The sequence below is a fragment of the Lipotes vexillifer genome, unplaced genomic scaffold (genome assembly GCF_000442215.2).
Source record: "Lipotes vexillifer unplaced genomic scaffold, Lipotes_vexillifer_v1.1 scaffold754, whole genome shotgun sequence".
Classification (NCBI taxonomy): domain Eukaryota; kingdom Metazoa; phylum Chordata; class Mammalia; order Artiodactyla; family Lipotidae; genus Lipotes; species Lipotes vexillifer.
Window position 1 is genome coordinate 140,871 of NW_006777649.1, and position 16,013 is coordinate 156,883.

The window sequence follows — 16,013 nt, forward strand, 5'->3', positions numbered from 1 at the left end:
TGCCTCCTACTGAGGAGATATGGGTTGAAAATAAAACTCCAGATGGGAAGGTAAATTATAAAATGTATTTAGGTTGTTAGCTTCTTAGTAACAGAAGAGTAAAACAGGAGTTCTGGCAGATTGAGATCAGTGACTATATCTTTGCCAATTAGGAATGAGCCTTGGGTAAGCCAGGGTGGGGCAGGACTCCTGGAAAGGCTCACTGGATTGGACTTATGCACAGACATAAGGTGGCCTGGAGCACTTACATAGGTTTGCCTATGATTCTGGAAGCCTGTATTTTAAATATGTGCCTTGGGTCCCCAAAACAGCCCTCAGGTTTAGTGTTTGCTGGGAGAACTCACAAGACTCAGCATGTAGTTGTATTTGCAGCTAAGACTAATTACAGAGAAAAGATACAAAGCAAAACCAGCAAAGAGAAAGGTGCATGGGCTGCAGTCTGGAGCAACCAAGCACAAGCTTTCCAGAGTCCTTTCAGTGGAATCATATAGAATGAGTTTAATTCCTGCGACATGGCATTGTGAACACACAGGTGAAGTGTTGTCTGCTGGGAAAGCTCTCCTGAGCTGAGGAGTCGAGGGTTTTCATTGGGGACTGGTCCCATATCTGGCACCATCTGCCCAGCACATACCACATTCCAGACTCCCAGAAGGAAGGCATGTATTCAGCATAAACTGCATTGTTTGCATAAACAGTTTAAGCATAATGAGCCATTCTTATCAGTTAGGGAATGATGGGAACCCTCCTGAAATCTAAGTTGCCAGATGCCAGCCAAGGACCAACATTGTGGGCAGGGCTTTCTAAGGATTGCAGTCTCAGGCCCGCTGTGTTAACTTTGTGCACAAAATATAACCTTGGTTCTCCTTTTTTGGTGTGTGTTAAAAATATAATGTGCTCATTATAGAAAACGTGGGGGGGGGGAGGAAAAAAGGAGTGAAAAAGTACCTTTAGTCTCATCATATACAAACAGCCAAGTTTTAATACTGTTTAAGACAAAATATAGTTGTATTATTGTTTATAAATGATAGTTGACAGATTCGTTGATACTGACGATTTTGCTTTCTCTGCAGGTTTATTATTACAATGCTCGGACACGTGAATCTGCATGGACCAAGCCAGATGGAGTTAAGGTCATTCAGCAGTCAGAACTGACACCTATGCTTGCAGCCCAGGCCCAGGTTCAGGCCCAGGCTCAGGCCCAGGCCCAGGCCCAGGCCCAGGCACAGGCACAAGCTCAAGCTCAAGCTCAAGCTCAAGCACAGGCCCAGGCACAAGCGCAGGCCCAGGCACAAGCACAGGCGCAGGCACAGGCACAGGCTCAGGCCCAGGCTCAGGCCCAGGCCCAGGCCCAGGCTCAGGCCCAGGCCCAGGTGCAGGCGCAAGTGCAAGCACAAGCAGTGGGAGCTTCCACCCCTACGACCAGTAGCCCAGCACCTGCGGTATCCACTTCAACGTCATCATCAACCCCATCCTCTACCACTTCTACCACAACAACTGCCTCTTCAGTTTCGCAGCCAGTATCAAGTGAGTACTAGTCAGCATGTGTTTTCATTTAGGGGCTAGAGAAATGGACAAGTGGGAATGCATCCCAAAATGATCCTAGTGTTTTAGGTATTATCCTTGATGTTATTTAAAATATGTTTTTGACATTAAGACTTTTGGCTAAAAAGAACAGAAATTTACACGAGTAGAAGAAGTTATTTGCCCAGTTGAAATTCATGAAGCTAAACTGGGCAAGTGTAGAGTTAGCTATTCAACTTGGCCAACAGTAATGCTGGGTGATGTGGGGTTTGCAGAATAAGTGTAAGTCTTGGCCCCTGCCCCTATCTTGCAGAGTTTCCAGTTTTTCTAATTGAGGAGGCAAGAATAATGCATGGGAAACAATTAGAGAATAGCATGCAAAGTTATGCAGCGAAAATAGAAGATATAAGAATTCAAGAAAACGGAGAGACAAGTGAGTGGACTACATGGGTATTGAGGTTTATCATAAAGGATGTGTGATAGGATTTGAATAGGTTCAAAGTTTCGGAAAGGTGTTTCAGGTAGTGGGAAACGTAGGTCAGGAAATGAGGATAAATATAGTTTATGAATTGTTAGATGAGAGGATTTATATTGGTTAATATATTGAATAAAAGACCAGGTTATGAAGAGTTTTAAGAACCAGGCAAATGGGTGAGGCAGGCAGGCAGTAGGCGGTCTATATGAATGCAGTATTCTGGAAGATTTTTATGGCACTCGTTATTTGGGTAGTGTTGAAATCAGGGAAACTTAGGAACTTTTCAGTAATCTTGTTTAGAGGTAGATGGGTCCCAGAATGAGATGCAGGCAGATGAAATGTGGAATTGTGTTAGAAGCAGTTCGAAAGGTAAGAGAATTTTCAGGTATGAAGACACAGAGGCCCAGAGGTTACATCTTTTTTATAAAGATGAGAGACAATTAATAGATTTCAGGGATGAGGAGAGAAGAATATTAATTTGCTTGAAAGATTGTCATTAATATTTATGCTACTAGTTCTGGATTTTATTTTGTTCTTTTTTTTTTTGATATAAGTATGCTGCTACTTTTTCTACGGGCTGAGATTGAGCCCCCAAATATTTACATAATTTTATTGATTTGATTATTTATTATGATACTGGCGTGAAGATACATAATTATCCCTACAAGGCGATTATAATTTAGATTATTTTGCTACCTGGATAATGGGAGAGAATTTTAAAAAAAAAAGCTGTCTCTCTTCCCTCCCCCAGTAGCTTCAGGGACTAGGGAATTATTAGTGTATATTACCTTGTAAGAAATACGTACATGAGAGAAATTTAGTCATCCTACTGAATTTAAATTCAAATTTGATTTTATTTTACTGATGTGTGTAGTAACCGAAGAAGTAAGGTACATGTGATTTGGAGACAGTTTTTTTAAAGGCCCTATTTGATATTTTTTAGAGGGCTTGGGAGAAAATGTACTTAATAGGAAGATGTAAATAATGCTTTACAGGTCTCTTGTAGCTAAGTTGAATTCTGAAAATACAGATTAACAGTGATATTAGCTAGTTGGTTGAAGATCTTTGCCTTTTTATAGGCAAATGCTTCTAAAACCTGTGGGGCAAGGCAGAAAACAGTCGGTTTTTATGGGGTACTTGTGGTGGTGATGGGAGAAGGAGATCAATTAAAAGCAGTGTGGTTCTATGTGGAGGCTCTGTGTTGCTTCTGTTTTATTCCCTGCCTCTTTGGAAGGAAAAATAGTAGTACTTTGTTTTAAGGGAGGTGGGTAGCCAAAAACTTTTAACTGTTCTCTTTGTATTTCATTTCCATATCAGAGTGGTCTGTCAGTAGGCCCATAGGTATCTTGTCCATTACCAACCATTCTATTCAGAATTCCCGTTTTTCATTTTTTGTACTACCCTTCAGTGATAGGGAGGCCTTTATTCTAAGAACAGAATAGCAAAATCTTGTTCTTTTTACTGCCTTTAAACATCAATTTTGATGTTGTCTTTCTGAGTATTCCTCATAGCCGGTTTTATTTCGCTTGATTGAGTGTCAAGAAGTGTTATCAGTCTTAATATTTCTCCATCTCTTAGTCACTTGTCTTTTTTAGTTAAGATCTGAGGCTGGATTAGTAGTATATTTTGAGGTCTAGTGTTACACTAGTCATTTTAGCAAATGGAGTTAGTAGGAATTTACCTACTCTAAAGTCCTAGCTACCATTCTCCCAGCTTCCCAGTTAATTCTTTTGTTGCCTTTGTCCCTTTTCTCTCATGACGCATGGCAACTAATCAAATTCAGAAAATCCTGTGTCAGCAAGAGGAATAGGTTGAGTGAATACTTTTTGCCATCTCCATTTCGTGTTCCTTTCACCCTGAAATTTGATGCCTTTGTAACTCATTTTATTTTCCTGACTCAGTACTTTGTATTGTGAGTTTAGCAAATATTACTAAATACTATTACCATGATTTTTAAAAAAATGTAATTCTATGAACTGCAGTATAAACCTGTGGGTAAATTGAACTAAAAATTAAGGAATTCATATTTTAACCTCAGTTGAGCATAAACTCATTTTATCCTATGCAAGTTTGTGAAAAATGCTGATGAAATCCTCCTCCTCAGGGAAGTTGGGAAGAATAACTTGATATATTTTCAGCCATTGCAGTAGATGACAAATGCTAAATGGTATATGTATGGGACTGGGCAAATGTTGCATGTAATTTGTATTTTTCATACTGTTATAAAATTATATTAATATGATACTGTACCCTAAGGCTAGGTCTATGCTAGACCACCAATTCATTCCTGGGCCCCTGAAGATACTTGTTTGGCCCTGCTGTCTATTTAGCCAAGGTGAGTCCCTCATTAACAAGTATGAAATTGCTGACATCTTCCCAGCCTAAGTGAGTTTTTCATTGTTAGGAGCTGAAGGAAAGACAGTGAGAAATTTTCTCAGTTGGATTATTGGGTGGTTTGCATTAAACAGTGTGCTTTCCCTTAGAATAAAATTGGCATAAAGATTAGGAAAGCACTGTTTTATTTAATTTGATAAATTTCATTCTTATTCCAGTATAGGTAAAGTTTGGCATTTTTCTTTATATCAAGATAAAGATGAAGTATTAGTTACCAATGAATTATGAAAATGAATTTTGTTTTGGAACTAGATGGGTTGTGAATAAATAACAAAATATGTTTTGTAATATTTGAGAACTGAAACTTAAAAAAAAAGAAATATGAATTTTATATATTTTGGGGGTCACAAAGTGTGATTACTAGGGATAAAATGTTTTATTTTTGATATTTTAAAATAACGTATTAGTAGAACCAAATTATCCTGAATTTCACATTTTGCTGGTCTCTCACACTGGAAACCTGAGTTATTTATTTTTTTCTTTTTTTACCTTTTTATTTTGAAATAATTATAGAGAAACCCAAGTCGTTTTTGACTCCCATTTGTTCATATCCAGTCAGTCATTAGTTATTGCATACTTTTTTCTCTCTGTTCTTCCTTGCTTGGACAACTCCAGATACGTTGAAATTGATTTTCCCACCTCTGTTCTTCCTTTTCTTCCTATGCATCCGCCAGGTTAATTCGTCAAATGAACAGTGATTGTTACTCTTCCATACAGAAACCTTCATTCTACCCCCCCCCACATCCCTTTTACATTCATGAAGTCACATAAATAACACGTGAATGCATTCTTATTAAAAAAATCAAACTCTAACGAAGCATGTGTAGTAAAAAGTAAAAGGTGTACACATACGTTTTGGTGTTCATTCTTTTAGATCATTTCTCTACGTTTACGTAAGTTCTTCCCTTTCCCTACCCAGTCAAGTGCGGACTCCTTAGTTGTCTGTTCAAGGCCTCCCACTTTATGCCTCTGGCCTGCCTTTCCAGCTGTCACTCACTGGTTCTGTTGGTATGCCTAGTGTTTTACTAGTTGATTGCTTGTCTTCTGTTTTCTAAACAATACCTTGTTGTCCCCTACTCTTTGCTTTTACTCACTTTTCTCACCACTTGCTTATTTACTCCTTTCACTTTGTCATTTTCCTTGTTGAAATCCTAATCTTTCAAGGCCTATCACCACAGTATAAAATTTTCTGTACCGTCTCACAGTAAGAAATGGTCTTTGGGTCTTGAGTTACACTCCTATACATTTATCCCCTTTCACTTTGTGTTTTAGTTATTGTTTATGTTTCATTTAACTATTTTCAAGCTTCTTGGAAGACAGAGACCTTGTTATAAATTCCTTGCAGTGCATGGAATGGGCCCTAAATACTTACATACTGAATGAGTGAATGATGAATGAATATAGTAAGATGGTTTATGAAGGAGTGATACATATTTCTGTTTTATCTTTTATCAGCACCCACAACACAAGATCAGACCCCAAGTTCTGCTGTTTCAGTTGCCACGCCTACAGTTAGTGTTTCAACTCCTGCTCCTACAGCCACACCTGTGCAAACCGTTCCTCAGCCACACCCCCAGGCGTTACCTCCTGCCGTTCCTCATTCAGTACCTCAGCCAGCAGCAGCAATACCTGCTTTTCCACCAGTAATGGTACCTCCATTTCGTGTTCCCCTTCCTGGCATGCCAATTCCACTTCCAGGTAAACCAATAGATAATAATAGTTTTTCCAGCTATGTTTTCATATTGTCAGTTAGTTTGTTCTCATGTGTCTGTTGCATTTGAAATTTGCCTTGAATCTCACTTGTTTGAAACATTTTTGAAAGATTCATGGCTAACTGCAGTATTTTTCTCTTCAGTTTTGGTAAATGTCCTTTTCTGTTGTTGTTTACATGTCTTAAAATTAGAGCCACATTTAAAGCTACACTCATTTTGGATAATGGCCCCAATGAATTAAAAATGATCATCTTTTTGTGTAAATATGTTCTAAATGCAATATTATAAGGGATTGAGTGTATGAAGTTAAGAAATCATAGGTCACAATAGGTAACACAAGTTAAGTGATTTCTATATCATGCATTGGTCTAAGCACTTTACATGGAACAATTCGTTTAGTTTTCTCAACCGTCTTATGAGGTAGATACACACACAGGTTAAGTTACTTGCCCGTGGTCACATAGCTAATAAGTGATGGTGTTGGGGTTTGAGTCTGGGCACTCCAGATCCAAAAATCATGCTCGTAATAATTACGTTATACTGAGAAGAAAATGTGAGTCACTTAACTTTAAAAAATTCATCTAAAAGAGAAAAGCATAAGTTTCCCTTGTAACAACTGTGAAGTATAACAGGCAACATTTTAACGTTTAAATAATTATGGTGAGTTCATGTATTTTATTTTTTAGGGGAAATCATTTCAACTAGAGAAGGAATTAAAAGATTGTGGAGTAGAATTTTTCCCATAGGGATTAAACAGTGGTAGTCTTTGGCATTGTAATTTGCGTGTGTTTGCTGTTGTCAAACATATTTACTCCTTAATCCGTGGTCCGTTCTCCTAGAATTATAGTTGAAAATGTTGACGCCTTAGAGAGGTCAAGCTCACAAGGCTAGTTTGTAGCAAAGATGAATAGAACCTAGGCCTCTTGTCTCCTAATTTCACACTCCTTTCACTATGGTTGCTGCTTTATTGTACTAGTTTTTGTGTAAGAATAGGGTTGTGATACAGCTGTTTCTTAGATTTGCACACATTTTAATTATCACACTATTTCCTTGTAACTACTTTGAAAAGAACACTTTCATATATTACACCTTAGCAAGAAAGAAACCAAAAATTTAAGAATTAGTGGGTTTTTTGGAAAACCTTTTTACATGTTGTCGATGTAGCGTTAGGTAATTAAATGACCAGTATGTGATGTTTAAGAAACCGAAATCACTTAAAAGTAAGAAGAAAATAAAAAATGTTGTCTCTAATACTAGGGATTACCCTTTTTCAAAATTAAATTTAAGATTAAGCAGCTGATACTTTCCTCTTCGGATGTACTCTTTGTAGAAAATTAAGTGATGAATGGATAAAAGCTTGATATTCGTCATAACCTCTTGCAATTTTGGTCTGCTTTAGGGTCAGGGACAGTGTTAAGACCAGATCCTGGATTCTGAGCGATAGTAAGGAGCTGAGATTGTTAATTATGTAGAGAGAAGATTGAGAGGTTGCATAATAACATATATGAGGTATTGGAAAGGCTGTTGTCTAAAAGGACTTTGGTTTTGCTTTAGAGGTTCTTAATAGGACCAGTGGGTGAAAGAGTAGCAAAATTTATTTCTGTAGAAAGTGGAATTTTGTCACAGTAAAATCCCTTCAGTTATAGCTGTCTTTGGATGTCTTGGTCTTCTCTGGTCCTCATCCCACCGTTAAATTTTAGAACAGGTGGTAACCGTTTGTGTTACCAGATGAGGTAGTACCTATGAAGTTTGGCAGTAAAAGGCATTTAATAAATGGGAGCCACTAATGATACTTTGTAGGTCAGTTGGAAGAGAACCTGGGTTAGATAATCTGTAAAATTTTATGCAAGATACCAGAGATTCTTTGGAGAGGGAACTAATGTTTTATAGAAAGTAATATTTGTTTTATATAGTAAGGCATCTTAGAATTCGTTCATTTTCTCATTTCCCCTTTTAATTCAGTCATCTAAGGTACTTTAGTAAAAAAAAGAATGGAAAAGAAGACTTGTTTTTCTCCTCCCCAAATCTTTGGTTTTATGTATAATGCCATCTATCTCTGTTTTTCCTTTTTTATATCAATTCAGCAGTAAGGTAAGCAGGAGGAATTTGGATGTAATTTATCTTGGAGCCTTATATTCTATTTGAAATAGCAATGTATGGTGCTAATGAGGATGATTAAAGAAGGGATAGTCAAGATGAAGAAAAGGAGTGGAAGAGTTAGGTAAAATATAGGAGTAAGAGGTGGAGTTGGGGATAGTGAATTGGGTTAGGATTACAGGATTTCTACTTCTTAGTCTGGAAAATCTTATTTGGAATTTTAAGAAGCTTATGGTCAGTGACATCAGGATTATCCAGAATACTAAATGGAATTTTCTAATTTCCTGGTAGAATATAATTTGAGGGTAGAGTTGTAGGAAAATTGAACAAATGCTCCTTTTTAAAAGAAGGTTAAAAATTTAGATGTTTGGTTATTTTGTGAGTCTTCATGATATGCATATAGTCACCCTTAGAAAACCTAAAGTTGGTCTTTTTAACATGAGAAGAAACAAATATGTCCTTTTATTATGGGCTATAATGTTGATAGTCAAATACAAGAGTTCTGTGTTGGCCCAGCTGATATTTAGCAATGGCAGTTAGGCCTAAATATGAGTATATTTGACTTTCTTCTGTTTAAGTTGTATAGTTGAAATTACTTATTAGGAGATGGTTTTGGAGAACAGTCTTTGAGAGTAAAGTTCATAGAGTCTAAGAATTGAATTTCTAGTGCTGACTTAGTAGGCTCAGTGATCCTGCAGGTAGCAGTATTTATACTAATTTAAACCTAAAATATGCTGTAGCTTCCTTAATCAAACGAATTTTTCCATTGCTTTCTTTAAACATTATGGAAAATAAAACTATACATAAACTTTATTCAGCATACTTTTTTGATCCAGTGCGTTTGTTTTAGTTTCATTGTTAGTAGAAAGTTTAGCTTTAATATTTTTATTTAAAATAGTAATTAAGAAATTAAGGCACTTTTCAAAAATTGGCAGTATTTTGTGTGTGTGTGCGCGTGAACATAGGTATGTTATTTACAAATGCAGGGGTTTAATTTAATTTTTGTCTCTGAATTAGGAAAATTTTATTTTTATGTACTTTAGTGGGGAAAAGAATTTATTACTTTTAATTTTTATCGGTACCAAAATAGGTTTAGGTTTTTTTTTTAGCCAAAAGAAATAGAAAATAAAATTTAACTTCCCAACCCTTTGCCTTCAGCCTTTTCCTTTAAAAGTTTTAAAAAACTCACTCTTAATTTTGATTTTCCTCAATTAATCAGTCTTAGTTTTCCAGCTTTTCCTTTCATTCCCTTTTTATCACCATTGTAATGCATCATGATGAGTCTTCATTCTTCTGAGAACTGTACGTAATTTCCATTCTTTAATACAAGTGCTACTCCTTTAGCTGGCTTAAACGATTGAGGTTTCTAAAGTAATCAGTCCAGGTAGTCATTAATGATACTAAAGGGGCTGTCTTCTTCTTAATTTGTTAGCCTGCCCCCACAGTGTTCCAAGCCCGTGGCATTCCATACAGCAGGCACTACACATGGATATTTTGTCATTAGTTGAATGCTACCCTCCTCTTCATCTTTGCCCTTTTATTTAAAGTATTATTTGCAGTGGTATATTGGGATCTGTCTCATATTTTATTTTCTTCCTTTTCCTCCCACCCCTCTTTGTCCTATCTTACTCTTTTTCTACTTTGCATGGTTATGCTCCATGCCTCTGCTTTTGCATGTAGTTCCCACTTAGCAGCAGCACAGAGAAAGTGTCTTGTTAGTGTCATGCTGCGTCTGCCTTTCACTGGTGTCTTAAGCAGCATGGGTTTGATGTCCTGTGGGAAAATGTCCCACATGAAATCATGAAAACTTGTTATGCATACGTAGTGAAGGGGCTTTCCTTTGCTGAATTTAAACTCTTGAGACTCCTTCAAATATTATCAACTGGTTTGATAAAAAGGTAATTGATGCTATAATTTAGAATTAGTTATCATTGGATTTGGCACCACTTCCCACAAAATGTCAAACAAAAAGAAATTCTACTCCATCCTTGGTCTTTTTCATTGGAAATAACATTCTAAATTGTGGTGGTAAATTATTTCCCTGAATCCCAGTGGTAGCCGACATACAATGGCAGCTTTCCAACGTATGCTTGCTTATCCATTTTACAGGTGTAGCAATGATGCAAATAGTCAGCTGCCCGTATGTAAAGACAGTCGCTACCACCAAGACCGGTAATTTTTAAAACCATCTTAGTTTGTTTTGTCTGTAAGTTGGCATGGTAGTGAATGTTGTTGTTTATCCTTTTATTTATTTATTTTGCCCAAGTGAGTGGATTTTTTTATATTTTTCTTTTTAATGAGCAGTATAAATGCAGTTGTCATATTTGGCCAACACTTAATTTTCCCAATTGCCTGTAGTATTAGCTTCGTTGGTTCACAAAAGCAAATAAGGTCAAATCACTTTATATCTTAATTTTTGTAATAAGTGTAAACAACTTCATTCCCATATTCATAACATTTAATTTTATTTTTTGACGTGTGTTTTTAAGTTAAATATAAAAAAATCATTTCCATGTGTAAAGTGATGTGATTATGCTTGCATGCTAGTGAGTATATGTGTGTGAATATTTGTGTGTATAGTATAAATTTGCATTTTAAAGTTACTGAAGTTAACTACCTGAAACTTAAATTCTAGTATAGGATTTGAGGTTGTTTTTTTTGTTTTCAATTTTGATTCACGTTTTTGATTATTTATAATACCAGCTTGTTTAGTTGTCTGGTGAAAAATATAGATCTTGGCTTATCCTTAAAAAAAGAAAAAAAGAAAAAGAAACATTGCTCTCTTTCCGGAAAAGAATAAACTGTCAAAGAGTTTACAGGGATATCTCACTTAATCACTTAGTATATTTAAAATTGATTTGATAGTAAACTCAGTCATTTACTTTATTTTTACTTATTTATTTTTTCAGTCATTTACCTTAAAATAGAATTTTATTCATATCCTTTTTAGGTACCTTAGAACAAGAAAACAATTTTGCCTCAGGAAATATGCTTAGTAAATGTGCTTGTTGCCTTGATTTCATTAGAATTTGAGGAAATTCTTTTTTCAAATAAATTTTATTTATTTATTTTTGGCTGCACTGGGTCTTTGTCGCTGTGCACAGGCTTTCTCTAGTTGCACGAGCTGGGGCCCCTCTTTCGCTGCAGTGCACGGGCTTCTCACCGTGGCGGGCCCTCCCCTTGCGGGGCATGGGCTCCAGGCACATGGCCTCAGCAGTTGTGGCATGTGGGCTCAGTAGTTGCGGCGCATGGGCCCAGCTGCTCCACGGCATGTGGGGTCCTTCCAGACCAGGGATCGAACCTAACCACTGCGCCACCAGGGAAGCCCAAGAAATTCTTTATAAAAATATATTTCTGTTAATAAGTAGAGAATGTACCATTATTTTTATAATTTATTATGTTATATTTTATTAAGATTTCACTTATAGGTGTGACCCAAATTTCTGACTGTTCTTAAGGTACTTTTTGGGTTCAATTTCTGAATCTAATTGAATTTAGGCATTAGAAGTAAACCAGGGATATAGATTTAAGTAATTAAATCATAATTTATATGATTTTTTTGTTTCAACTGGCTCATTCATTATTAATGTTTAGTAGAAGAATTTAGCTCATTTTTCAAAGTTTTATTTTGTATCACAGTTTGATACTTGGATCTAATTTTTTTATTCTTCTTCTTCTAGGTGTATTGCCAGGAATGGCCCCTCCTATTGTACCCATGATACACCCCCAGGTTGCTATTGCAGCTTCACCTGCTACCTTAGCGGGAGCAACAGCAGTTTCTGAGTGGACTGAATATAAAACAGCAGATGGGAAGACATATTATTATAATAATAGAACATTAGAATCAACCTGGGAAAAACCCCAAGAGCTAAAGGAAAAAGGTATAGTTTTAATGACTTGGTGGGACATAGTATAAATAGAAATGCTATTTGAAATTCTGAGTTAATTCCTTTTTTAAAACGTTTGAGGGGTTTTCTAGTTACATAGTGTTGGATTATTTATTTCCTCTGAATTGTTAAATATGTATTCATTTAAAAAGCCAGTTCTTCTTCTTACATGTTTGGCCATCACTTTACCATCTGGGGAAGTTAAATTATATGTACACACTAATATATATTTTTTACTCTGGTCAGGAATTGCATAATTATTCTACTGAATAATTATCGTTATCCTTATTGAGATTGATAGTAATGATCAGGAAGGAATGTGTTTATTGTATGTGTTCTGAAGAAAAACTTAAGGCTGTTGGAATCTTGGAGGAAGAGGACTCATAATATTCTATTTCACAAGTCCCTGTTTCTGTTTTTTAGTATGTTATCGCTTTCAGCAAAATGAATGATTGCTGCAAATGATATATGAATGACCTGAAAGACTTTATGTCCCTCTGAAATCAGTAGTTCTTTTCTACTGACAGTTTCCTGATTGGTATAGCAAGGTATTTGAAGTTGAACATTACATTAGATGCAAATCAGTGATATTACAAGGAAGAACATTTTATTTTTGTGGTTAATAACTAGAAATGGAATATCTTAACTGCCTAGTCTCTGAAAGTTCATCAGAAGTTACTTCAGAACCACTGTGTGATGTTATCTCAATTTTTAATAGAAAAATTAGAGGAGAAGATTAAAGAGCCAATTAAAGAACCTTCTGAAGAACCTCTGCCAATGGAAACGGAGGAGGAGGATCCTAAAGAAGAGCCAATAAAGGAGATAAAAGAGGTAAAGGGCTATTACCTGTTTACCTGGGAGCCAGCATTGATTGTTGGGTACAGTTTACTTGTAACTGAAAATCCATTTGCTGTAGTTTTATTTTTTATAAATTTATTTTATTTTTCGCTGCATTGGGTCTTCTCTGCTGTGCACAGGCTTTCTTTAGTTGAGGCGAGCGGCAGCTACTCTTTGTTGCGGTGGGCGGGCTTCTCATCGCAGTGGCTTCTGTTGTTTCGGAGCACGGGCCCTAGGCGCACGGGCTTCAGTAGTTGCAGTATGCGTGGTCAGTAGTTGTGGCTCACGGGCTCTAGAGCGCAGGCTCAGTAGTTGTGGCACATGGGCTTAGTTGCTTCACGGCATGTGAGATCTTCCCGGACCAGGGCTCGAACCTGAGTCCCCTGCAGTGGCAGGCGGATTCTTAAGCACTGTGCCACCAGGGAAACCCACTTGCTGTAGTTTTAGATGATTGCTGTAAATCTGACCTCTGCAATTTTAGGGTTCTTTGAAATTTCTAATTCAGTTTTTCCTTTGGAAGTTTCATTAAATTACTTCTTATACTAAACCAAGACCCCCTTAGAAAGAAAGGACCTTGGACCAGAGCTGATGTCCCCTCCTGACTTATAGACTGGTACATGTTATAATTAGAAGTACAACTTCATATGGGGGAATGATGGTTGTATTTTATTTGTCCTCTCGTGGCATGGAATAATCTCTGTACAGCATTAAAAGAGCTCTGCTTTTTGGAAGCTTTTTTTATTCAGTGAGGGACCAATGGTAGTCTTATCTTATCAGTAAGGAATTTCGCAGAAAAAAGAAACAACCTTAGATGAAGAGGTCTCCTCTAATCTTCTATACCCTTCTCCTTATTTCTACTCTTAAATGGATGATTAGTGAGTCTGTAAGATAGGACCTGCTGCTGATGGGGTCTACTGTTGTGCAATTCGGCTCTGTCTAGGGGGCGAGGATTTAGAACTTATTTAGAAATTCTGACTCAGAGTCTGTCCTCTGTATGCTAGCAACAGACCTTATGTTGGTTGTACTTTAAGGTATTTGCAATCTTTCTTGTATTTGTGGGATATTCAGGTATAGTTTTGTAATATTAATTTAATGGGAGTAATATCATTTCCCATAGGAGCCCAAAGAAGAGGAGATGACCGAAGAAGAAAAGGCTGCCCAGAAGGCAAAACCAGTGGCTACTACTCCTATTCCTGGTACTCCATGGTATGTACTTGACTTAAGCTGTTTGATTGATTGATTGCCATGCTTGATTATTACATTATTATCCAATAGGAAGGAAAAGTACTTTAAAAAAGCATGTGTCAAATACCTGTTTGCTTATTTATTTATTTACTTTGCCTGTGTTGGGTCTTCTTTGCTGTGCATGGGCTTTCTCTCTAGTTGTGGTGAGCAGGGTCCACTCTTCACTGCAGTGTGTGGGCCTCATTGCGGTGGCTTCTCTTGTTGCTGAGCACAGGCTCTAGGCGTGCGGGCTTCAGTAGCTGTGGCACGTGAGCTCAGCTATTGTGGCTTGCGGGCTCTAGAGCGCAGGCTCAGTAGTTGTGACGCACGGGCTTAGCTGCTCTGCGGCATGTGGGATCTTCCCGGACCAGGTCTCGAACCCGTGTCCCCTGCATTGGCAGGTGGATTCTTAACCACTGCGCCACCAGGGAAGTCCTCAAATACCTGTTTTTATCTACTGAATATTTTTTGGTTCTTGTTCATTGTATTTTGGGTGCTCAAAATTCAACTGCTGCAGTGTCTTCCTCCCTGCAGGGAACTCTCTGTTAATATTTATTGTTTAAAATTATAGATTTGAACCACTAAGATCCTGAATCTACTTTTTTATTGTTTAAAATATTTTAAAATTGCTTTTGTGTATATATCCTCATATGTGATTATGTTTATAGAACTTTGTAAAATTATGTCTTTTTATCTTAGCATTGAATAGTCTATTTTTTTTCTTTCCTTCTTATGTTTGGTTTTCCCTTTTCTTCCTCTCCCCACGAGGGCTTTCTCTCCTGTTCCTATTCTAACTTATTTAATCTGTGTACAGTCTACACGTGGCAATGAGTTGGCTTGTTTCTTAAGTCTTATAATCTACAGATTCCCCTCCAACTTGTTCTCCTTGCTTTTTCCTACTTGTTTTCATATTGAAAAAATAAATGTGTGTGTTCTATAGAGTCCCACAGTCTGGATTTCATTATTGCATTCTCATGGTACTCTTTAATAGAATCCTCCATTCCTGAATTTCCTGCAAGTTAGCAGGCAGTTACAGAGATGTGCCGGATTCATGTTTGATCTTTATCTCATATATTTCCTATTTCAGACCTAGATTCAGCCATTTTCCAAGGAGCCCTGGTTTCTTTTTGTGAGAAGTGGCATTTTTATGCCATGTGGGATCTAGGGATAGTTGTTACTACTGAATTAGTCATTATTTCTAGACCTCTGGTAGACAGAGGTGGAAGATGCATACATTTAAAGATACATCTTAAGTTCACACCATTACTTGCAGTTCAAGTCTACTACAAGATTTTAGTATACTGACTCTCATCATCTATTTTAATTCAGTATCTCCTTTTCTTCTGAAAACCATCTTTGAGTGATAGCAACATAATTATTCATTTGCTTTTCTCACAGGCAAGACCAGTACTATCACCAACAGTGTGATTACTGAAGACAGTTTAAGTTTTTTTTCCAGTTATTTTTATGTTTAGAGTATATTACTCTAGGGATGTAGAGTCAAATCATTGTGTTTTAAAAGCATTTTGGAATAGTTGTTTTTTATGTAGTTTTTCTACCAACTTGGTACACAGGCTCCCTTTCAAAAATAATTGTGCAAAATATTTACCCAGTTCTAGAATCAAAGTTATGAAAACAATTTGTTTAAAAGGATGCATTTCTTGGGCTTCCCTGGTGGCGCAGTGGTTGAGAGTCCGCCTGCCGACGCAGGGGATACGGGTTCGTGCCCCAGTCCGGGAAGATCCCACATGCCGCGGAGCGGCTGGGCCCGTGAGCCATGACCGCTGAGCCTGCGCGTCCGGAGCCTGTGCTCCACAATGGGATAGGCCACAACGGTGAGAGGCCCGCGTACCGCAACAAAAAAAA

The 16,013-nt window shown here is 37.2% G+C and overlaps 1 protein-coding gene across 1 annotated transcript in view; it reads left to right on the forward strand.

Annotated features, from left to right (window-relative positions):
- TCERG1 (transcription elongation regulator 1) overlaps positions 1 to 16,013 on the forward strand; it is a 59,100-nt gene that overhangs the window by 8,758 nt on the left and 34,329 nt on the right. Inside the window, 7 exon segments of the mRNA XM_007451240.1 lie at positions 1 to 50; positions 1,071 to 1,524; positions 5,846 to 6,088; positions 10,309 to 10,371; positions 11,880 to 12,080; positions 12,805 to 12,917; positions 14,041 to 14,129. The exon segment at positions 1 to 50 is cut by the window's left edge and continues 11 nt beyond it. Coding sequence (XP_007451302.1) covers positions 1 to 50; positions 1,071 to 1,524; positions 5,846 to 6,088; positions 10,309 to 10,371; positions 11,880 to 12,080; positions 12,805 to 12,917; positions 14,041 to 14,129 — 1,213 coding nt within the window.